The 23,065-nt window shown below is 49.7% G+C and overlaps 1 protein-coding gene and 1 pseudogene across 1 annotated transcript; both read left to right on the plus strand.

Moving 5' to 3' along the window:
- Window positions 1-1,121: 1,121 nt before the first annotated feature.
- On the plus strand, window positions 1,122-3,222 carry LOC123038552 (uncharacterized). Its single transcript, XM_044462196.1, has 2 exons — window positions 1,122-1,409; window positions 2,938-3,222. Exons 1-2 carry the CDS (start codon window positions 1,186-1,188, stop codon window positions 3,026-3,028), a joined length of 315 nt encoding a protein of 104 aa, XP_044318131.1. The 5' UTR covers window positions 1,122-1,185; the 3' UTR covers window positions 3,029-3,222.
- Window positions 3,223-6,777: 3,555 nt separating this feature from the next.
- LOC123153346 (uncharacterized) lies at window positions 6,778-7,638 on the plus strand (annotated as a pseudogene).
- The last annotated feature ends 15,427 nt before the right edge of the window (window positions 7,639-23,065 follow it).

Here is a 23,065-nt window from a genome sequence, read left to right on the forward strand (position 1 = left end):
CCTACGCCGGTACCGGCATCCCTTCCTCCGCAGCTCGTTCTCCTTCCTCCCATGGTGCCCCATCTATTCTGCCGCCCCGTCTCCTCTGCCGCTCCATGTCCTCTCCACCCATGGCTGCCACGACCAGGACCTAGCCATCCACCGCCGCTCCTCATCCTCTACCTATGCTCCGGGATCCCTCCATGCCACCGGACCCCTCCTCCTCGCTTGGGACTTGGCCTTCCTCCCTCTGCTGCACATCTTCAGTTAGCTAGCTGTGTTTTTCTTCAGTTTCGTCAGGGAGCAGCTCGGCAGGGGCACCAGCATGGTCCTTTACCTCAAGGACGACAAGCTATAGAGTCAAGTCTTGATGTGATTTTGTGCTTAGTACAGCTGCACTAAACGGCCGCTACATAAGCTTATTGTCGTCTATAAACTGTATGATCTTGCGGCTATTTATGTTTGTACGCATGAGCTGAACTTTTGTTTCATGAGTTTGTCTAGTTTGATGGTAATGGGATTAGGTCTGTATGCATCTGAACTTTAGTATCTGGAACTGGAAGGCCGCACTATTAGACCAGCTTACAGTTAGAATTGATGTTGTAAATTTTTGAAACCAGTAATATTATCATTCCTGGACTCAGCTCGTTTCAGATATGTTCTGGTAACATGCTTTAGTACTGTATAAGTATGACCAAGTGTGAGCCATTTTTAACTAAGATTATTGAGATTTTGATTTGATGCATGTATAGAAAAAAGCACTATGTGATTCCGTAGTTTGCCATCCAAACATGATTTGGTATTGAAACCCCATTGAGATTCCATGAGCCAATTCAATGAGCATCCAAACAAGCGAATTCGTATTCATATCCATTACAGTTTCCTTGTTGAATTGGTATCGAAACCAATTCAATACGAAGGCCTTCAATACAGACATCCAAACGCAGCGTAAGAGAAATGACTTCTGAATTGAGTTTTTTGGGGGCTTGGGCATATTTTCACCCTGAAAACTGGGAGGTATTGGACCTTATAGGCTTCTTTCAACGGAAACACTAAAGATTGAAAAATACTAATCATGTTCATCTGGCCCGGCCCACTAATCCTCCAGGCCCACCAAAAAAGAATAATGCAAACAGCCCCAAAACCCTGGGCCGTCGGTAGCCGAGATCGGGAGCATCCGATCCACCGAGAGAGAGCGAGGGGAAGATGAGCGCGGCGGCGGGCGGGCTTCGTCAGCTGCTGACGGCGGCGGTGACGGCGGGGGCGGCGGAGGCGCGCGCCGCGATTTTCGGGCACGCGGTGAACCCGTTGGGGAAGCGCGCGGCGACGAAGCTGCTGCGGAAGAAGCTCATCGGCGAGCATGTCGCGCAGTGGTACCCCGACGACATCAAGCGCGACGACCCCGAAGTCATGGCGCGCGAGGAGAAAGAGTAAGCGCCCGCGCCCGCCTCGCGCCTCTTAGCATTTTTCCTGTTGCTTCCACCGTCGTGGGCTTGCGCTCGCCCGCCACCTGTTCGTCGTTATGCTTCGTTCTCAGGGAGGCGTGGTTGACGCCCGCCCGTGACGTGTTTGTTGATATGCCCCGCCGCCTCGGTGAGCCGTCACGTGGTGGCTCAGTGATGTCTACGCACTTGGCCGCCTGCCTGCCCGCGCTAATAGCTCTGTGATTCATGGTAGCAAATGCGTGGTGATTTGTGTTGGTACATACCTGATTTTGTGGTTGCAGGCTTGCAGAGCCTGTCATTGCTCTTAGTGTGCTGTTGTGATTCTTCACCGTCGTCAATGGTCGTGCGCAGGTGTCGTTTGTAGTATAGAAAGGGCCACTATCAGCAGTAGGGTTTGGATGCTTGCTGTGAGGATCATGAATGTCAATCTCATTTTGCTGCTCTATGCCTCATTTGTCCGAATCTAGAATGACTGGATCTTGATAGGGATTGTGTTTGGTTATCGTTTTGCGACTATCTGTTCTGTACTTGCATGTATCTCTCTCATTGGTAATTTGGTATGCCTGCATTTGGGAATATTAGTTGTTATGAATAGGTAGTGGCATCTTTTTGGTCTGTGGCTATGCTAGAGGCGTTAGGTAAAAATATTATCTTGCACCCACAAGTACTTTGTGCATTTGCTTCAGTCAGGTCAGTTCTTGTGATCGGTTAGTCAGAGGTAACTGGAGTGCTGATTGTGCGCATGAAAAAGCAAGTCTTGCCAGATGCATAGATTGTTTGATTTAGGATTTCAGTGGCCACCTTAGATTGTTCTATTTGGCATTGCAGTGGCCACCTTAGATTGTTTGATTTAGGAGTAGTTCATTCCTTGCTCGGATGTGTATGTAATATTTTTTGGCTATTGTGCTATTGTGTTTCTGTTGTTACAAGTACTCGGAGTAATGATTTTGAAATATGTATGATATGTCAATCCTTGCCTGCTGCCGACTTGGCTACTGAAAAGCCAAGCATAATTGCTCCCTTCAGAATGAATTCATTGGTAATCGACTGTAATTATCTGAATTGTAATAAACATGATATTACATGAGCAGAACTTGGGCTAACAAAACTCATGCTGAATTCTCTGATGTTGCCGTGTTTTCATAGGCCAAATTGATTGACAATCTTGACCAGTTCCTTACTAGCACATGCATAGTTTTCCATTTCACTGGAAATTTGCATAACCAAGATGGAAGCAACTCCATGGGCAAAATCATGTTCTGATAGCAAATGTTGATAGTTACTATGCGCTCCCGTGTTGTAACATGACACATGTTAAATGCGTCAATTAATTATAGCAGATCACTGTTCTGACCATTTTCAGCCCCCCTCCCCTTGGTTACTCACTTCCATCACTGAAATGTCATGCATAACAGCCGTAAACTTAAGAATTTCTTTCAGGAAGGTTGTTTTGGAGCTTAGGGTGTTTTTGTGACAAGCCTATCTTAACAATGCCCTACCATTCTCTGTGCAGGCGTCTTGCGAAGCTGGAAATGCTCAAGCGTCGTGGGAAGGGTCCGCCGAAGAAGGGCCAGGGAAGGCGTGCGATCAAGAGAAACAAATAAGTGCCTTGCTTCTGTTTAATTTTAGTACTGATTTGGCAGCTAATGCCGAAATGTTTGCTGCGAAACTACCCTCTGTAATAGGTCAATCAAGCTTCATTTTGTTACTGATTTCGCAATGGGTGTGCTTCTTCTTGTCTGATTACTCGTTTGTTTATGCTTCTTCTGGAAATGCAATACACATCAGCATTTGGTAATCTTATTACTCCCTCAGTATCATATAAGACGTTTAATTGACACTATTGTTACAGAGGTAGCATTAGTTTTAGGCCTCCTTTGGTTCATAGGATTGGAAAATCATAGGAATAGGAAAGTCATAGGAAATGAGATGACATGCATCTCAAATCCTATAAATAGGAATAGAAAAAGAGATGCCCTTTGATTCACACCATAGGATTTTTTCCATTGAGTCTAGGCTAATGTTTGTTTTCCTATGAAATGTGGAGGATAGGAAGAATTCCTCCATAGGAATAGGATTTCATTCCTACAAACCAAAGAGCTCTGAAGGAATTTTTCCTATAGAAATCCTATCCTATGAAAATCCTACAAAATTCCTCCAAACCAAAGGAGGCTTAGTTTTTCTTTTCTGGCTTACCACCCACCAAATTGTAATATTGGAGCCATGTTAAGCCATGCGGTGAATTGCATCAATTAGCCCCCATAAAGGTACCAATCCCAGTTAAGCAGCTGACGTATGCAACACATGAATGAAGTAGGAGTAGTAGTGAAATGCAATCTTTTCAAAGAATTAAGAGACGCCATCACATATGCTAGTACTATACGTTTCTTTCAAAGGCATGAAAAGAATCAAGAACTAGTAGGCTTGCAAGCAAAGAAAAGCGCTGCAAGTAAGGTGCGGTCGATGGGACAAGCACCGCTCTACTCCGTCGCCGCCGGCCTGACCTTCCCCCGGCTCATGAGGACGGTCATGCCGTCGAGGAGGCGGACCATGTAGGTGCGGCCGTTGCGGATGGTCACCGTGCCGCCGCCCACCCAGGCCCCGTTGCGGAGCACCTCCACGGCCGTCCCGGGCGGCAGCAGCGGCGGGAGCACCCTCTTCCGCTTCTTCGTCTCGGCGACGACGCTCGCCGGCGGTGATGGCGCCTTCCCCTTCGACGGCGGACGTCGCGCCTCCGCGGCCGCCATCGTACGTACGTGCAGGGCTGCAGGCGATGGAGGAGTCAATGGGCTAACCACGTTGGTGCAACGAGATTTGTAATGCGGCGTGTGCAGGCGTCGTGGTGGATGAGCTTAGGCTATGTAGGCTGCGACGTCTGACCTGAGACCGGAGGTTGCGGAATAGGATCGTGCGCCGCGGCCGATACGTAACGTGCGTAGTGGGGATCGAATTACCGGCTTGCCGAGGCACGCACACAAAGCTCATTTTGGCGTGAAATGCAGGCAAGGTTGTACTGTACGGCCACTGGTCGCAGTTTTCCAGGTCACGATGATGGTTAAAACCGAACAAGAACATACCACGCCACGTGATGATAATGAACACACGATTAATGCACGTCAAGGAAGGAGCCATTGTGGCGTGGCGCCGTACGTGGCGAGCACCGGCGTTCCACCATCGCCATGAGAACAAGTAGACTGCCAAAGCCGACATCGATCGCTCGCCAAGCCATGCACCAGCGGGCCGACCGCCCGGCGTCTAGATCTCGCCGGGCACGGCGTCGACGCACCTGCCGCCGCGGAACACCGCGGCGGCGGGGCTCCCGGTCCCTTTGCGCCGGGGCACGGACACTGCAGGGAAGCTCAGCACGCACGCGAAGTCGCTCCGCGCGCCGTTCTGCACGGTGCTCACCGCCACCTTGACGCTGAGCCGCCCCTCAGCCTCCTCCCGCGCGAGCGCCGTGGCCACGGTGCGGGCGCGCCGGCCTGGCGGCACTTTCTGCGTCCCCGCCCACGCCACGTCGCGCGCGTCGCTGCCCCTCCGCTGCGTGAGCTCCCGAAGCGTCGCGGCGGCGGCCAGCTGCTGCCCGGCGTAGGACGGCGTGGCCTTGAGCTCCGTGTACCGCCATGTGCAGTAGAGGCACGGGCTGTCGAACCGGAGCGTGGCGGAGAGGTTGTAGGAGACGGCGGAGGCGGCGGGGTCGAAGGCGAGGAGGCGGAGCTCGGCGGAGGAAACGTAGGGGGCGACGTGGTGCGGCCGGAGGAGGAGCCGTGGGAGGAGCGACGGCGCGAGGACGAGCACCGCCAGGAGCACGGCCACCGGCGCCAGGCAGGCGGCGGCCGCGGCAGCCAGCGCGAGCGCGCACTGCCGTCGCCGCACCCTGTCGCGAGAGCTGGTCGGCGACGGCGGAATGGGAGGCTCCGCGGTGGTCATCGTGTAGTGCTGCAGCTAGGGGACTTGGTGCAATGCAGGAGGGAAAGATCAGTGGCTCACTGCTGGGTCAGGAGGTTTTTGCTTTGCTTCCTCTGCTTTTTTTTGTTTTAGATTTTTGCTTTCCTCCTTGAAAGAAGAGACCACCATTGCAAAAGCAAAAGTAGCAACCAATGCATATATCTCGGGATAACTTTCATATCTTGTATGCCACTGGAATTTTCTATTTTCCAAATGATGCGATGACAGGCGGGGCAATTTTAAATAATCTCGGTACCCCACTGTTGCACTGTTGTTTTTTTATAGTCACATCATAATTGAGCAGCTTAAAATTTTCATAGAAGATGTTAAGTAAGTATTCATGTCGTCGTCAATTATGTTTGCTGATTAATTTTAATTGCAATTATATAATTGCCTCTAGCCAGTTAGAAAACTCCACATAATTCCCCTCACTTATAGGCTAACTATTTTGTGAACGACTGAACAATGGAATAAGAAATAGTTGTTTTGAGATCAATGACTTTAGGTATATTGTGTTCGGATGGACACCACGATCGTCATTCGAGACTTCAAGAGGACGAGAGGGGGGATAAGAGGCGAAACCGATGTGTGTGTGTGTGTGGTGGTGGTGGTGGTGGTGGGGGGGGGGGGGGGGGGGGGGGTGTTCGGTGGGCTTTAGGCATGCTTACTGTGCTCCTTCCTTTGCAACATACATACATGATTGCTAGACATCTAAAAAGAAAGGTCGGTCCATATCTTTTAGATGGAAGTAATTATTGCCTTTGCATATATGCTGTCAGTAATTACGTTTTAGTTACCATGAACCATTGGTGGTCATCTAGGAACTGTGGTCAATCCTGAATATATGGAACCACATTTAATTCACATATAGGAAAAATTGATAGAACTTAATTTACACAAGCGTGCATGACCAATCGGTTTAATTGCGTACATATTTTTGCAAATAAGTAATTTCGGTTCATCTATGCATTAGGAGATAATTTAAGTATGCTACTTACTGATTTTTTTTATAATAACTTGGTTACAATTGAACGTACACGTTTGAATAAGCATCCATTGTTAGAACATATTAAACTTTAAAATTAATGTGGTAATGTATAGCTAAAATTAGCACATCCTGTTAATAAAGATTCATGTGGCTCTTGAGAGAAACTAGTCTTTAATGTTTTCTTTGCTCGACTGGCTACTATGAGCATTCTATGTGTTAATTTCAGAAATATGTACTTTGATGATGCATATATGAAGCACCTCCTTATCCTATCAACGTACATTTAAAAGTTTCTCGCTGCAGCTTCCTCGTCGTGGGATTATTGGTTGGGTCTCTAGTATAAATCTATTCACCCCCATTGCTTTCAACTCACCAAAACAAAGCAATCTCATTTGTCGTTTTATCCCTTTGTTGGAAATGGCTCACAAGAAGGTGGCCCTCCGGTAAATCCTCGATAAGAAGTCCTGATGCAGTACTTCAAAGAAACGTTGTGAGGGCTTGCAGAAGAAGGCAGACGAGTTGGCCATCATGTGCAATGCCAAGGCCTGCGTGCTAGTGTATGGCAAGGGCGGGGGGGGGGGGGGTACCAGAGGTGTTCCCGTCCCATGCTGAGGCGGTGACTATCCTGACTCGGTACAAGAATATGCCAAAGGGGAAGTTCAAAAAGACGGTGAATCAAGAAGGCTTTCTCAGCCAACACTGTGACAAGCTCGAGGCTAAGGGCCAAAAGTTCCAGGGCGTCTGTGAAAATAACGAGACTATAGTCCTCCTGCACAAGGCCATGCTCGAAAGCAACCTCTCGAGCCTCGACGGCCTCAATGTCAAGGATCTCACCAATGTTGGCCGAAAGCTGGAGGTGATCCTCCAGAGCATGGAGGAAAACATCACAAAAATTAGTGGAAACCACCGGTTTTCCAGCCCCAGGAGCAATACGTCACCAAGAACATGGACATGGGGTCTGCAACAATGTATCATGCAGCACTGCCAGCTCCATACGTCATAGACTACATGCACATGGAGTCTCCGTCGACTTACCAGGCACCACCACCAGCTCCATACATCACCCACAACATGGACATAGGGACTTCAATGATGTATCAGGCGCCATCCCCGACTCCCTACGTCACCGATGGCATGGACATGGGGCCTCCGACAATGTTTATGGCCACACAACAACAAGAGGATTCACTTGACATGACAAGGTATGTAGGGGACCACAACACCCTAGTCAACAATGGCTACAATACTGGTGGTCGTATTGACACCAGCACGAGCTGAAGGAAATATGCCCTAGAGGCGATAATAAAGTTGTTATTTATATTTCCTTATATCATGATAAATGTTTATTATTCATCCTAGACTTGTATTAACCGAAAACTTATTACATGTGTGAATACATAGACAAACAGAGTGTCCCTAGTTTGCCTCTACTTGACTAGCTCGTTAATCAAAGATGGTTAAGTTTCCTAGCCATGGACATGTGTTGTCATTTGATGAACGAGATCACGTCATTAGAGAATGATGTGATGGACAAGACCCATCCGATAGCTTAGCACTATGATCGTTTAGTTTATTGCTATTGCTTTCTTCATGACTTATACATGTTCCTATGACTATGAGATTATGCAACTCCCAAATACGGGAGGAACACCTTGTGTGCTATGAAACTTCACAACGTAACTGGGTGATTATAAAGATGCTCTACAGGTGTCTCCGATGGTGTTTGTTGAGTTGGCATAGATCGAGATTAGGGTTTGTCACTCCGTGTTTCGAAGAGGTATCTCTGGGCCCTCTCGGTAATCCTCATCACTATAAGCCTTGCAAGCAAAGTGACTAATGAGTTAGTTGCGGAATGATGCATTACGGAACAAGTAAATAGACTTGCCGGTAACGAGATTGAACTAGGTATGATGATACCGACGATCGAATCTCGGGAAAGTAACATACCGATGACAAAGGGAACAACGTATGTTGTTGTGCGGTTTGACCGATGTAGGGACCAATATGAGCATCCAGGTTCCGCTATTGGTTATTGACCAGAGATGTGTCTCGGTCATGTCTACATATTTCTCGAACCCGTAGGGTCCGCACGCTTAACGTTCGATGACGATTTGTATTATGAGTTATGTGATTTGATGTACCGAAGGTTGTTCGGAGTCCCGGATGAGATTACGGACATAACGAGGAGTCTCTAAATGGTTGAGACATAAAGATTGATATATTGGACCATGTTATTCAGACACCGGAAGTGTTTCAGATAGTTTCGGATAAAACCGGAGTGCTGGAGGGTTACCGGAACCCCCTCGGGAAGTAATGGGCCTTAGGGGAGAGAGAGGGCAGCAGCCAGGAGGCGCCCCCAAGGGAGTCCGAATAGGACTAGGGGAGGGGGGGTGGCCCCTCTTTCCCTCTCCATCTCCTTCCTTCTTCTCCTACTTGGACTAGGAAAGGGGGGAGCCGATTCCTACTTGGAGTAGGACTCCCCCTTGGGCGCGCCCCCTAGGGCTGGCCGGCCTCCTCCTCCCCTCCTTTATATGTGGGGGAGGGGGCACCCCATAGACACACAAGTTGATCTTTTAGCCATGTGCGGTGCCCCCCTCCACAGTTTTCCACCTCGGTCATATTGTCGTAATGCTTAGGCGAAGCCATGCATCGGTAACTTCATCATCATCGTCACCATGTTGTCGTGCTGACGAAACTCTCCCTCGGCCTCAACTGGGTCAAGAGTTCGAGGGACGCCACCGAGCTGAACGTGTGCAGATCATGGAGGTGCCGTGCGTTCGGTACTTGAATCGGTTGGATTGCGAAGACGTTCGACTACATCAACCGCGTTACTAAACGCTTCCGCTTCCGGTCTACGAGGGTACGTAGACACACTCTCCCCCTCTCGTTGCTATGCATCTCCTAGATAGATCTTGCATGATCGTAGGTAAAATTTTGAAATACTGCGTTCCCCAACAGTGGCATCAGAGCCAGGTCTATGCGTAGATGTTATATACACGAATAGAACACAAAGAGTTATGGGCGATAACAGTCATACTGCTTACCAACATGTCATACTTTGATTCGGCGGTATTGTTGGATGAAACGGCCCAGATCGACATTACATGATCGCGTTCATGAGATTGGTTCTACCTCCGTGCTTCGCACACAGGTGGCTAGTGGGTGTCTGTTTCTCCAGCTTTAGTTGAATCGAGTTTGACTATGCCCGGTCCTTGTTGAAGGTTAAAACAACACACTTGACAAAAAATCGTTGTGGTTTGGATGCGTAGGTAAGAACGGTTCTTGCTAGAAGCCCGTAGCAGCCATGTAAAACTTGCAACAACAAAGTAGATGACGTCTAACTTGTTTTTGTAGGGCATGTTGTGATGTGATATGGTCGAAGACGTGACGATATATACATTGTTGTATGAGTTGATCATGTTTTGTAACAGTTATCGGCAACTGGCAGGAGCCATATGTGTCGTGGTATTCTCACGGGGGGGGGGGGGGGGGCGAGACGACATATGCCACAAGGTGGCTTCGTGTGAGGGCAAGACTGCTGCCGGAATATCCAGGGACGGGTATGCGAGTATCACGCGCTAGTTTACCCAGGTTCGGGGCTCTCCGGAGAGATAACACCCCTACTCCTGCATGTCTGAGTATATGTGGTATATCTGGTACAGAGTGCTCCTGGAGCTGTATCTGAGGTCAGTGCCATAGGCATCTGGCCTCGTATATGCATGTGGCATGGTGGCCGTTGCTCTTGGGCGAATGAGTGTGCTTAGGCATGCTTGCCCGTCGGAATGGATGGATGGATTGCTAGCTATATATAGTGGGAGCTAGCTTAGCATGTAAGCCATGTAGGCATGGTAGCTAGCTAGCTAGTGGCATGGTGGGGTGTCATCCTTGTCCCCTGGGTCACTTCATAAATAGTGCCCAGGGACAACGGACACTGTACATGATGGCTGGGGTGTCACGTGAACAGTGTCGGGTACGATCGTCACGTCGGGGTTGCGTCCGGCTGCAGTTGACTTCGGGCAGTCGGCCTGGTGGAGGAGTCGGCAGCCAGCAGTCGGCCTGGTGGAGGAGTCGGCAGTCAGAAGTCGGCCTGGTGGAGGAGTTGGCAGCCAGCAGTCGTCCTGGTGGAGGAGTCGGCAGCCAGCAGTCGGCCTGGCGGAGGAGTCGGCAGCCAGCAGTCGGCCTGGCGGAGGAGTCGGCAGCCAGCAGTCGGCCTGGCGGAGGAGTCGGCAGCCACTAGTCGGCCTGGTGGAGGAGTCGACAGCCAGCAGTCGGCCTGACGGAGGAGTCGGCAGCCAGCAGTCGGCCTAGCGGAGCAGTCAGCAGCTAGCAGTCAGCTGCCGGCCAGGTAGTTGGACTGAGGGGCTTTGCTAGCCCCGATGTCTTGAATTCTTGTCTCGCTGTCTTCGGGGTATCCGTGTCCAATTACTCTGACAGTAGCCCCCAAGCCTCGGGCAACTTGGCAAAGTTGGGCGGAGGTTTTTTTGCGAGTGTTCATGGAAATGATTATGAAAAAGACAAAGTTAGTCCACGCAGATATATCAAATGTTTGCTTTTAGCATTGCAAGTTTTATGCGGAGGGTGCCGACTCGGTTTCGTTCGAGCCCCCTTCAATCTTTTTCGTGTTCCCTCCGCCTTTTGGCTTGTGCTCTCGCTCGCCGGACAGCTGCTCTGCAGTCTATGGCTGAGAGTGGGCCGCAAAGTGGAGGTACAGTACTCAAACTCTGGAAGTGGATTTAACCGAGGAGATACTTATAAAGGAAACGGTCGGGTCGCCCGAATCGTTTTTCTTCCCGTACGTTTTTCGCGTGGGTGGCCTCCAGCGTTCACTCTTGCTAGTCGGACAGCCGCTCTGTGATCTGTGACTAAGAGTGGGCCTTTGGTACCGCGCACGGTACTAAGCCGTCTGCGGGAACTAACGTCTCAGGCCAAGCGGCCAGCCCCCGAACCAACTCTGGCTGGCGCCGGGGCGAACAGTGATGCAACTGTAATAAAATGCGGAGACAGCCCCCCGAGCATCGCTCGGGGTTATCCGTGCTCTTGCGGTGCAAAAATATGCGGGCGAGGAGCTCACATTCGTTTTCGTGTAGCCGAGGCGGAGTTTTGCCGAAGACAACCGACGCGGCTCAACGCTTGCTGAGCGCGCCGGCGCACCCGCTGGGTGTAGTCTTCGAGCCTCTGGGTGCTCGAAGGGGGTCCTGGCCGGTCAGGCTTGACCGGCCAGGTGGAGAGGCGGCTTGCTGCACCTTTTTTCTTCTTTTTCTCTTCTGCCGGCTGCTGGCAGTCGGACAAAACTCTTCTTTTGTCTGCAATCTTCCGTGGGGGCGCGCCAGCGCACCCATTGCGTGTAGCCCCCGAGATTCGGGCCGACTGCTGAGCAGTTGGGCCGGATTTTCCGGCAACTAACCTGTCTTCTTCTTCGCGGGGACGCGTCAGCGCACTCGCTGAGTGTAGCCCCCGAGATTCAGGCCGACTGCTGAGCAGTCGGGCTGGATCTCCCGGCAACCACTTTGTCTTCTTTTTTAAAGTTTTTGCTTTCTTCTTTTTCAGGTGGCTGGGCAAGCGGACTCCGACACAGCAGTCGGGTTCTTTGCAGCTGGCCTGACAGTCAGCGGTCGGACGCACATCTTTCTCACTTTCTTTTTATCTGACTCCATGTGGGAAGCCGGACGTACTTTTTTCTTAGCCAGTCGGCTGAGTACACAGCCCTTGATTTTTTTAACCGGTCGCACGGGAGCAGCCGGCGCCACCAGTCGGCCACACTTTTCCTTGGCAGCCGGCGGTTGACTTTTCTTCCAGCTGGCCCTTGGGCAGGCGGCCCTTTTCTTTCTTGCCCCGGCCGTCCTCTCTCTTTTCTTTTTTCTTTTTCTGTCCGACTCCACGCGGGGAGCTGGACCCTTCTTTCTTTTCTTTCTTTTTCTCGGCTGCCCGAACGACGTCGACAGGTTGCGGCAGCGAACAGCGGGAGCCGGCTGAGGCGCTCCCGGGCGCCCGGAGGTGAGGCGGCGAGTGGGCCAGCGGGGGAGCCGGACGGTGAGCCATGCACCCTGATCCGAGTTGCGGCCAGGGCGGAGCGGAGGGGAGGGCGACTCGGGCGCCAGGCGCTGGTGAAGCCGGTCGCGCGGACAGAGCCGGGCGACGCGGGAGGGAGCCGGCCGCAGGCGCACCCGGCGGAGGCGGAGCCGGCGCGGCGCTCGGGGCCGCACGGCGGCGAAGCCGGCTGCTGGAGAGGCCGGGCAAGCGCGACACAGCCGGAGCCGGGCGCGACGGAGGGCGCCCGGTGTGCGCGCGAGACAGAGGCGGCCGGGCGCGGCCGGGGGCCAGCAGGCGGACGGGATGCGGGAGGCGCGTTCAGCAGGCGGACGAAACGCAGCAGCCACGCAGCGAGGGAGCGGGGGAGCCGGCCAGTGCGCGTGGAGGCGGACCCGGCCAACGACGAACGGCGGGGCCGACGCGCGAGAGGGGGAGCACCCAGCGTGGGCGCGGCAAGGCGGAGTCGGCGGGGTGGAGAACCCAGCCACGCGCGGGCGCAGACGGCGCGGACGACCGGCGCACACGGCCCGCGTCGGAGCCGGCGAAGGCCAGGCGGGGCCGGGTGCGGCGCTCAGCAGCCGGTGCGGGAGCAGCGAGCAGCCGGCGCAGAAGCAACGAAAGGCGGCGCAGGTTGGCGCGGGGCTCGTGGGAGCGCCCGGTGCAGCTCGTTCGTGGCCGAGGGGTGGTCCAGGGAAGCCTGCCACGGTGCAGGCGTGCGGTGACGGAGCGGCCCGCGCACTAGTCTGGAGCGGCGAAGCAGCAGGGAGCCTGGGCGGGGCGCGCACGGTGGAGTGACGGCCATGGGATACGGGAGTCGTCCCCGTGGTTGCTAGGTGCGGCCATGATGGCGCGCAGCAGATGGGGAGGCGAGCAGGGTAGCAGCTCGTTGCCGGAGCAGCTTGCGGAGCAGCGGACCGGCACTCAGGGGCTGCCGCAACGCGTGGCCGCGAGAAGGGAGTGGCGGGGCTGAAGCAGCGCGCGGAGCAGAGAAGAGCGGAGGCGAGCCTGTACCTATGTCCATTATCTGACCATTCTACATACACATCCGACTCGTATCCGGCTAGCGTATGGGCATAATCTGGGGAATATCTAGGCATAGTGTCTGGCCAATGGTATGGGTAATTGTTTGACCATTGTTGACTTGCATTTAGCCAGCTTGCAAAGATGATATGTGGAGGAGCGAACACATGCATCGGCCGGAGCAAGGCACAACGCGGAGGGGAGCAGATGCGAGCGATGCGGCGCGGCGCGTGCATGAATACGGCCGACCGAAGCGAGGAACCGCGCGCGCAGCGCGTGCGTGGACGGACAACCGGCGTCGCAACGGTGGTGATGAAGATGCACCGCCCAGCACGGACGCGCCGAGGGTGTGCTGATGTCGAGCTCTCGACCGGCGCCGGAGAAGTGACGACGTCGTGGTGACGACGAAGATGGCGAGGCCGGCGACGATGACGCGCCGTCCCGCGCGGCCGCTCCGGGGACGGGTTGAAGTCGAGCCCCCGAGCGCTACCGGAGAGACGGCGCGACGCCGCGGTGGAGATGACAAAGGTGGTCCCGCCCGGACTGTGAAACCACCAGCAGCGCGGTAGCATAGTACCGCCCCACGGTGGACGCCAAATGTCGTGGTATTCTCACGGGGGGTGCAAGACGACATATGCCACAAGGTGGCTTCGTGTGAGGGCAAGACTGCTGCCGGAATATCCAGGGACGGGTATGCGAGTATCACGCGCTAGTTTACCCAGGTTCGGGGCTCTCCGGAGAGATAACACCCCTACTCCTGCATGTCTGAGTATATGTGGTATATCTGGTACAGAGTGCTCCTGGAGCTGTATCTGAGGTCAGTGCCATAGGCATTTGGCCTCGTATATGCATGTGGCATGGTGGCCGTTGCTCTTGGCCGAATGAGTGTGCTTGGGCATGCTTGCCCGTCGGAATGGATGGATGGATTGCTAGCTATATATAGTGGGAGCTAGCTTAGCATGTAAGCCATGTAGGCATGGTAGCTAGCTAGCTAGTGGCATGGTGGGGTGTCATCCTTGTCCCCCGGGTCACTTCATAAATAGTGCCCAGGGACAAGGGACACTGTACATGATGGTTGGGGTGTCACGTGAACAGTGCCGGGTACGGTCATCACGTCGGGGTCGCGCCCGGCTGCAGTTGACTTCAGGCAGTCGACCTGGTGGAGGAGTCGGCAGCCAGCAGTCGACCTGGTGGAGGAGTCGGCAGCCAGCAGTCGGCCTGGTGGAGGAGTCGGCAGCCAGCAGTCGTCCTGGTGGAGGAGTCGGCAGCCACCAGTCGGCCTGGTGGAGGAGTCGACAGCCAGCAGTCGGCCTGGCGGAGGAGTCGGCAGCCAGCAGTCGGCCTGACGGAGGAGTCGGCAGCCACCAGTCGGCCTGGTGGCGGAGTCGGCAGCCAGCAGTCGGCCTGGCGAAGGAGTCGGCAGCCAGCAGTCGGCCTGGCGGAGCAGTCAGCAGCCAGCAGTCAGCTGCCGGCCAGGTAGTTGGACTGAGGGGCTTTGCTAGCCCCGATATCTTGAATTCTTGTCTCGCCGTCTTCGAGGTATCCGTGTCCAATTACTCCGACAATATGGTTGTTGCTTTATTGTATGAAATGCAATCACCATGTAATTGATTTACGTTATCACTAAGCGGTAGCGATAATCGTAGAAACAATAGTTGGCGAGACGACAACTATGCTACGATGGAGATCAAGGTGTCAAGCCAGTGACGCTGGTGATCATGACAGTGCTTTGGAGATGGAGAATAAAGGCACAAGATGATGATGGCCATATCATATCACTTATATTGATTGCATGTGATGTTTATCTTTTATGCATCTTATTTTGCTTAGTGTGGCGGTAGAATTATAAGATGATCTCTCACTAAATTTTAAGGTATAAGTGTTCTCCGTGAGTATGAACCGTTGCTACAGTTTGTCGTGCCGAGACACCACGTGATAATCGGGTGTGATAAATTTTACGTTCACATACAACGGGTGCAAGTCAGTTTTGCAAAAGGGTAATCATAATCATGAGAAGTTTTATAAATATAATCATCACGACCTTTTATAGCATAAGTGTCATCACAATAATCATCATAAGTAGCAACTTTGTTCTCATCATAATCAATTGAAACCTCTTCCAAGATAGTGGAATCATTACTAAATAAAGTCATGACCTCTCCAAATCCATTTTCATAGTTGTCAAAATAAGATTCAACACCCTCCAAAATAGTGGGATCATTACTTCCTAAAGTTGACACTCTTCCAAACCCACTTTCATCAATATAACCATCATAAAGAGGAGGCATGCTATCATCATAATAAATTTGCGTATCAAAACTTGGGAGGTTAAATATATCATCTTCATGAAACGTAGCATCCCCAATCTTGGGACAAACATTAATTGCAGCAAATAAATTCTTAAACATGTCATCAAACATAGCATCCCCAAGTTTGGGCCTTTTCATATCATAAGCATAATCACTCTCATCATTAATAGTATGGATAGCACCAATAGCATAGTAATTATCATCATCACAATGAGTAATAGGAGCAACATCATTTGGGAGAGACACTTCTACGTCTTTTCTTTTTCTTCTTCACATCATGTGTGGGTTTAATCCTTTTTAGAGCTCCTTATTAATGAGATTGGTTGAATAAAAGGCTCCTCCTCATTACCTGATTCATCATAAGAAATAATAGGAAGTCTCTTCCCTTTCGTTAGTATTCACTTCATCTTATATTTGTTTTCTTGTCTTTATATAATTGGTAATATAAGGATTTTAAATGGAATTCACTGCACAATACATATAAATTTCCTCTAGATCAAAATCAAGAACTTTATCAAGGGCAAATTCTGTAATATCCTTAGTTATACGTTTCATTCCTTCATAACCCAGAAGCAAACTAAGTTCATTATGATGCGTAAGGGAAATCAAGTCATCAAATTTTTTGGACACAATTCGATCATGAAACAATTTGCATTGGATATTTAAATGATCATGTTCATAGCAAAGTTTACAAGGATGGCAAAGAAATTTTAAATCTTCAGCACAAGCATCTAGCCTTTCTTGCAACCATTTAGTTTCTAAATACTTATGCCTCTTGCAAAATCTATATTCCCTATTTGGTGTGTACTTGCAAACTCTATGCACTCCACAAAAATTGACATGCTTATATGAGATATTTTCATCATGACTAGTACAATCATCATTAGTACTATGGATATTCAAGGAGTTCGTACTAACAACGTTGCAACCATGCTCATTATTCAAAGATTTAGTGCCAAACATTTTAATGCATTCTTCTTCTAGCATTTTGGCACAATTATCGAAATTCTTATTTTCATGAAAGATATTAAAAAGTTGAAGCATATGAGGTACCCTCAATTCCATTTTTTGAGTTTTCTTTTATAGACTAAACTAGTGATAAAACAAGAAACTAGAAGATTTGATTGCAAGATCTAAAGATATACCTTCAAGCGCTAACCTCCCCGGCAACGGCGCCAGAAAAGAGCTTGATGTCTACTACACAACCTTCTTATTGTAGATGTTGTTGGGCCTCCAAGTGCAGAGGTTTGTAGGACAGTAGCAAATTTCCCTCAAGTGGATGACCTAAAATTTATCAATCCGTGGGAGGAGTAGGATGAAGATGGTCTCTCTCAAACAACCCTGCAACCAAATAACAAAGAGTCTCTTGTGTCCCCAACACACCCAATACAATGGTAAATTGTATAGGTGCACTAGTTCGACGAAGAGATGGTGATACAAGTGCAATATGGATGGTAGATAAAGGTTTTTGTAATCTGAAAATATAAAAACAGCAAGGTAACTAATGATAAAAGTGAGCACAGACGGTATTGCAATGCTTTGAAACAAGGCCTAGGGTTCATACTTTCACTAGTGCAAGTTCTCTCAACAATAATAACATAATTGGATCATATAACTATCCCTCAACATGCAACAAAGAGTCACTCCAAAGTCACTAATAGCGGAGAACAAACAAAGACATTATTGTAGGGTACGAAACCACCTCAAAGTTATCATTTCTGATTGATCTATTCAAGAGTTCGTTCTAGAATAACACCTTAAGACACAAATCAACTAAAACCCCAATGTCACCTAGATACTCCAATGTCACCTCAAGTATCCGTGGGTATTATTATACGATATGCATCACACAATCTCATATTCATCTATTCAACCAACACAAAGAACTTCAAAGAGTGCCTCAAAGTTTCTACCGGAGAGTCAAGACGAAAATGTGTGCCAACCCCTATGCATAAGTTCACGAGGTCATGGAACTCACAAGTTGATCACCAAAACATACATCAAGTGGATCACGTGATATCCCATTGTCACCACAGATAAGCACATGCAAGACATACATCAAGTGTTCTCAAATCCTTAAAGACTCAATCCGATAAGATAACTTCAAAGGGAAAACTCAATTCATCATAAGAGAGTAGAGGGGGAGAAACATCATAAGATCCAACTATAATAGCAAAGCTCGCGATACATCAAGATCGTTTCGAATCAAGAACACGAGAGAGAGAGAGAGAGAGATCAAACACATAGCTACTGGTACATACCCTCAGCCCTGAGGATGAACTACTCCCTCCTCATCATGGAGAGCGCCGGGATGATGAAGATGGCCACCGGAGAGGGATCCCCCCCGACAGGGTGCCGGAACGGGTCTAGATTGGTTTTTGGTGGCTACAGAGACTTCTGGTGGCGGAACTCCTGATCTAGGTTTCTTTCTGGGAGTTTGGGGTTATATAAGAGGTGTTGGAGTAGGGAACAAGTCAGGGGGTCCCCGAGGCAGCCACGAGGTAGGGGGGCGCATCCAGGGGGTAGGGCGCGCCCCCACCCTCGTGGTGGCCTTAGGACTCTTCTGGCCCATCTCCAGTACTCCGTGGGCTTCTTCTGGTCCAAAAATGATCTCCGTGAAATTTCAGGTCAATTGGACTCCGTTTGGTTTTCCTTTTCCGCGATACTCAAAAACAAGGAAAAAACAGAAACTGACACTGGCTCTAGGTTAATAGGTTAGTCCCAAAAATCATATAAAATACCATATAAATGCATATAAAACATCCCAGATGGATAATATAATAGCATGGAACAATCAAAATTATAGATACGTTGGAGACGTATCAAGCATCCCCAAGCTTAATTCCTGCTCGTCCCCGAGTAGGTAAATGATAAAAACAGAAGTTTTGATGTGGAATGCTACATAACATATTTATCAATGTAATTTTCTTTATTGTGGCATGAATGTTCAGATCCGAAAGATTCAAGACAAAATTTTAATATTGACATAAAAATAATAATACTTCAAGCATACTAACCAAGCAATTCTGTCTTCTCAAAATAACATAGCCAAAGAAAGCTCATCCCTACAAAATCATATACTTTGGCCATGCTTCATTTTCGTCACACAAAATGCTCCCATCATGCACAACCCCGATGACAAGCCAAAAGCAATTGTTTCATACTTTAGTATTCTCAAACTTTTTCAACTTTCATGCAATACATGAGTGCGAGCCATGGACATAGCACTATGAGTGGAATAGAATATGATGATGGAGGTTGTGTGAAGAAGACAAGAAGGAGAAAGTCTCACATTGACACGGCTAATCAACGGGCTATGGAGATGCCCATCAATTGATTTCAATGCAAGGAGTAGGGATTGCCATGCAACAGATGCACTAGAGCTATAAATGCATGAAAGCTCAACAAAAGAAACTAAGTGGGTGTGCATCCAACTTGCTTGCTCACGAAGACCTAGAGCATTTGAGGAAGCCCATTGTTGGAATATACAAGACAAGTTCTGTAATGAGAATTCCCACTTAGTATATGAAAGTGACAAAACAAGAGACTCTCTATCATAAAGATCATGGTGCTACTTTGAAGCACAAGTGTGGAAAAAAGGATAGTAGCATTGCCCCATTTTATTTCTTTTCTTTTTTTCTTTTTTCTTCTTTTTTTGGGCCTTCCTTTTTTATTTGGCCTTTCTTCTTTTTTATTTGGGACAATGCACTATTAATGATGATCATCACACTTCTATTTATTTACAACTCAATGATTACAACTCGATACTACAACAAAATATGACTCTATATGAATGCCTCCGGCGGTGTACTGGGAAGGGCAATGAATCAAGAGTGACATGTATGATAAATTATGCATGGTGGCTTTGCCACAAATACGATGTCAACTACATGATCATGCAAGGCAATATGACAATGATGAAGCGTGTCATAATAAATGAAACGGTGGAATGTTGCATAGCAATATATCTCGGAATGGCTATGGAAATGACATAATAGGTAGGTATGGTGACTGTTTTGAGGAAGATATAAGGAGGTTTATGTGTGATAGAGCGTATCGTATCATGGGGTTTGGATGCACCGGTGAAGTTTGCACCAACTCTCGCGGTGAGAAAGGGCAATGCACGGTACCGAAGAGGCTAGCAATGATGGAAGGATGAGAGTGCGTATAATCCATGGACTCAACATTAGTCATAAAGAACTCACATACTTATTGCAAAAATCTACAAGTCATCAAAAACCAAGCATTACGCGCATGCTCTTTCACATCCCTAGTTCTAGTTTGCTCTGAGCTAGCTAGTCATGTGTTGCATCATGTTTAAATTCTTATGAATTTGAATTGGGGACTGTTGAAACCCTAGCACAGATGAATTCAACTAGGTTCAAATGAAAAAAAATCATTTTCCATGAACCCAAAATTCCTTTGGAAAAGTTCATCATTTTTGAATTGGTCTAGAACCTCTGCCAAAAATGGTGCACATTTTCCTAGGTCACTTTGGATTTTTGAATGAATTCATAAAGTATTTGAATTTGGGCATTTAATTGCTATAAATAATTAAAATGCCCAAATAATTCTGAAAGTGGTTGAGGGCTATTGGAAATATTTTCAAAAGTGCCCACAATTATTTTCAGGGTTTTTGAAAATGCCTTAGCATTTTATTTAAGTCAAAACAATTACAAAAAAAATAGAAAAGAGAACAGAAAAATAAAACAGAACACAAACTTACCTGTAGCCTACCTCGGCCCAGTTACTGTGAAGCCCAGCCCACGCAGCCATCTGCCAGTCGTCGTCCTCCTCTTGACAGAAGGACGCGAGGGCGTGTGCCCACAGCGCGCCAGCACACGCCGGCCACCTCCTGCTTACCTGCTTGCCGTTGGAGGCACCCGAGGGCGCCACACACTCCCCTCGACCCCTTGCACCTCTCCCCTCTCTCCCAGGACTCCCTCTCCCTCCTATGCTCGCTTCCGCAGCGCCACCGAGTGCTGCCGTCGCCGCCGCTCGTCGTTGCCGCGTCCACCGGCCCTCCCTTGCCCATCCAGCGTGTCCAGAAGAACCGGCGCGATCCGCTACGTCGTCTCGCCCGAGCCTCGAGCGCTCGCGCGCCTCGACGCGACCACCCCGACCTCGTCTTCATCGTTCGGCCGCCGAGATCGCCGGCGACCTCCCGTCCTCATCAGCCCCTCCCCGAGCTCACCGACTCGCTCGTCGTGTTCTACGTGAGCTTCTGATCATCCTCCCCCTCTTCGTTCTCTCTCTTGCACTCTGTAGCCGCCACGCCCCTCTCGCCCGACTGCGCCGTCGCCTGCACTCGCCGCCGACATGACTCCGGCGACCATTTCGCCCGGGCGTCGTGTCCAACACACTCGCTGCCTCGCGTAGCCGCTGTAGGGGTCACGCACGCGCTTCCATGGCCACTGCTTCTGCATCACCGCGCTCACCCGAACGTCGCCGCCGCCCCGAGCTCGTTTCCGCGAGCTCCGGCTGTCCCCGCTGCCACCACATGCCGCGCTGGATGCGGGTGAGCTCCAGCTCCCCGCAGTTGCCCTCAGCCGCTCGTTTGGGCGCCAGGGAAGCGATCCCGACGCGCTCCGCCGCGTCTGGACTCGCCGGCGGCTGAACGCCGGCGACCGCTGACCCGTTGACCGGCGTGGGTTGACCCCACTGCCCGGTTTGACCTCCCCCTCTCTCTCACTGACATGCGGGCCCCGCACGACTAATTACCCTAGTTTGCACTAATTAACTAGTTAGGTTAGTTACTACTGTCACTGACTAGTGGGCCCTGCCCAGTTAGTTAGGGCTAACTAACTTAGTTAGTTGACTAGGTCACTGACTAGTGGGTCCCACTGGTCAGGTTTAACCTGGTCGACGCCTGTTGACTGCCGACGCAGTGCTGACGCAATAATGTAATTTCTGGATTAAAAACAATTCTGGAAATTCCTGAAATTGCTTTAAACTTCCAAAAATCATAGAAATTCTACCATAGCTCAGAATGAAATAAATTATATATGAAAAATTATCAGAAAAATCCAATCTATCCATCTGTACCATTTTCATGCATGTTAAACAACTTAAGGCCACTGTTTAGGACAAATCAAATGAATGGTATTTAAATAACCACATGTGGAGTTTGAATTTGAACTTTGGGTTCAAACCAACTTCATTTAATTGTGTTGCTAGTTGCATTAGCTCAATCAACAACATATTGCCATGTCATTATCATGCATCATGTTGTGCATTGCATTGATTGTGTTCCTTCTCTGTTGCCGGTGGTTGTCCCCTCTCGATAGACGTTGTACCGACGTTGTGATCGTTGACACTGATGAAGACCCAATGATATCTTCAGAAGTGCCAGGCAAGCAAAACCCCCTTGTTCATTCCGATGCAATCCCACTCTCTTGCTCCGGCTCTCTTTTACTGCATTAGGACAACAACGATTCAACTGTTACATGTTGCAGTAGTTGAACCCCTTTCCTCTGCATGACCTGTCATTGCCACAGTAAATAGATGAAACCCACTAGCATGAGTAGGAGTTGTTTGAGCCCTGATGTGCCTACTCATTCATGCTTGATTGTCATGCCTGCTACTGCTTAGAGTTGAGTCAGGTCTGATTCATCGGGGATGAATTGGAATGGCGATGAACATGTCCTACTGTGTGTGAGCTAAGTGTGTGAACACAATTTGGTAAAGGTAGCGATGAGAGGCCATGTAGGAGTACATGGTGGGTTGTCTCATTGAAGCCGTCCTTAGGAACTGAGTTCTGTGTTTGTGATCCATGAAATAGCTACTACCACACGTTGGGCCCTAAAATATGATCCTGCTCGACTTATTAACCGCCCTTGTCCTCTGTCCAGGAGTTGCAACTAGTTTCTGGTGTTTGTAGGATATGTGTTGGCGGCCGTGCGTAGCGCTGACCCTAGGGGTGGGCTATGATGCGGTAGATACACCGTGGCATGGTGTACCGGGCGCCCGTTTGGTGTCTCGGGAACCTTGCACACATCGTTTGGGACTGTGAGCGAAACTCCGGCCAGATCTCCTCGCAGATGGAACCCGAATAGGCGATAAACCTAGACTAGAGACTTGTGTGGTTAGTCAGGTCATGGTCTACACCCACGTCGGCTTTCGCTTGAAGTCTGCCGAGCACATGTCATGTGCAGACGCTAAGTGGTGGAAACATGTGTGAAGAAGTACACCCCTGCAGGGTTATAAATGATCTATTCGAATAGCCGCGTCCACGGTAAAGGACTTCTGGGTTGCCTATAACAGTTCATAGACAAGTGAAAGTGGATACTCTAAAATGCGCAAGATAAGCGTGAGTGCTATGGATGGCGTTGTCGTAGGGAGACAGG

This window comes from Triticum aestivum, chromosome 1A (assembly GCF_018294505.1).
Source record: "Triticum aestivum cultivar Chinese Spring chromosome 1A, IWGSC CS RefSeq v2.1, whole genome shotgun sequence".
Classification (NCBI taxonomy): domain Eukaryota; kingdom Viridiplantae; phylum Streptophyta; class Magnoliopsida; order Poales; family Poaceae; genus Triticum; species Triticum aestivum.

Excerpts from the sequence above, each read along its gene's own strand:
- LOC123038552 (XM_044462196.1), top strand. The coding sequence starts at position 1,186 with ATGAGCGCGGCGGCGGGCGGGCTTCGTCAGCTGCTGACGGCGGCGGTG. Across the intron at positions 1,410-2,937 it reads ATGGCGCGCGAGGAGAAAGA|GCGTCTTGCGAAGCTGGAAA; the intron begins GTAAGCGCCCGC and ends TTCTCTGTGCAG.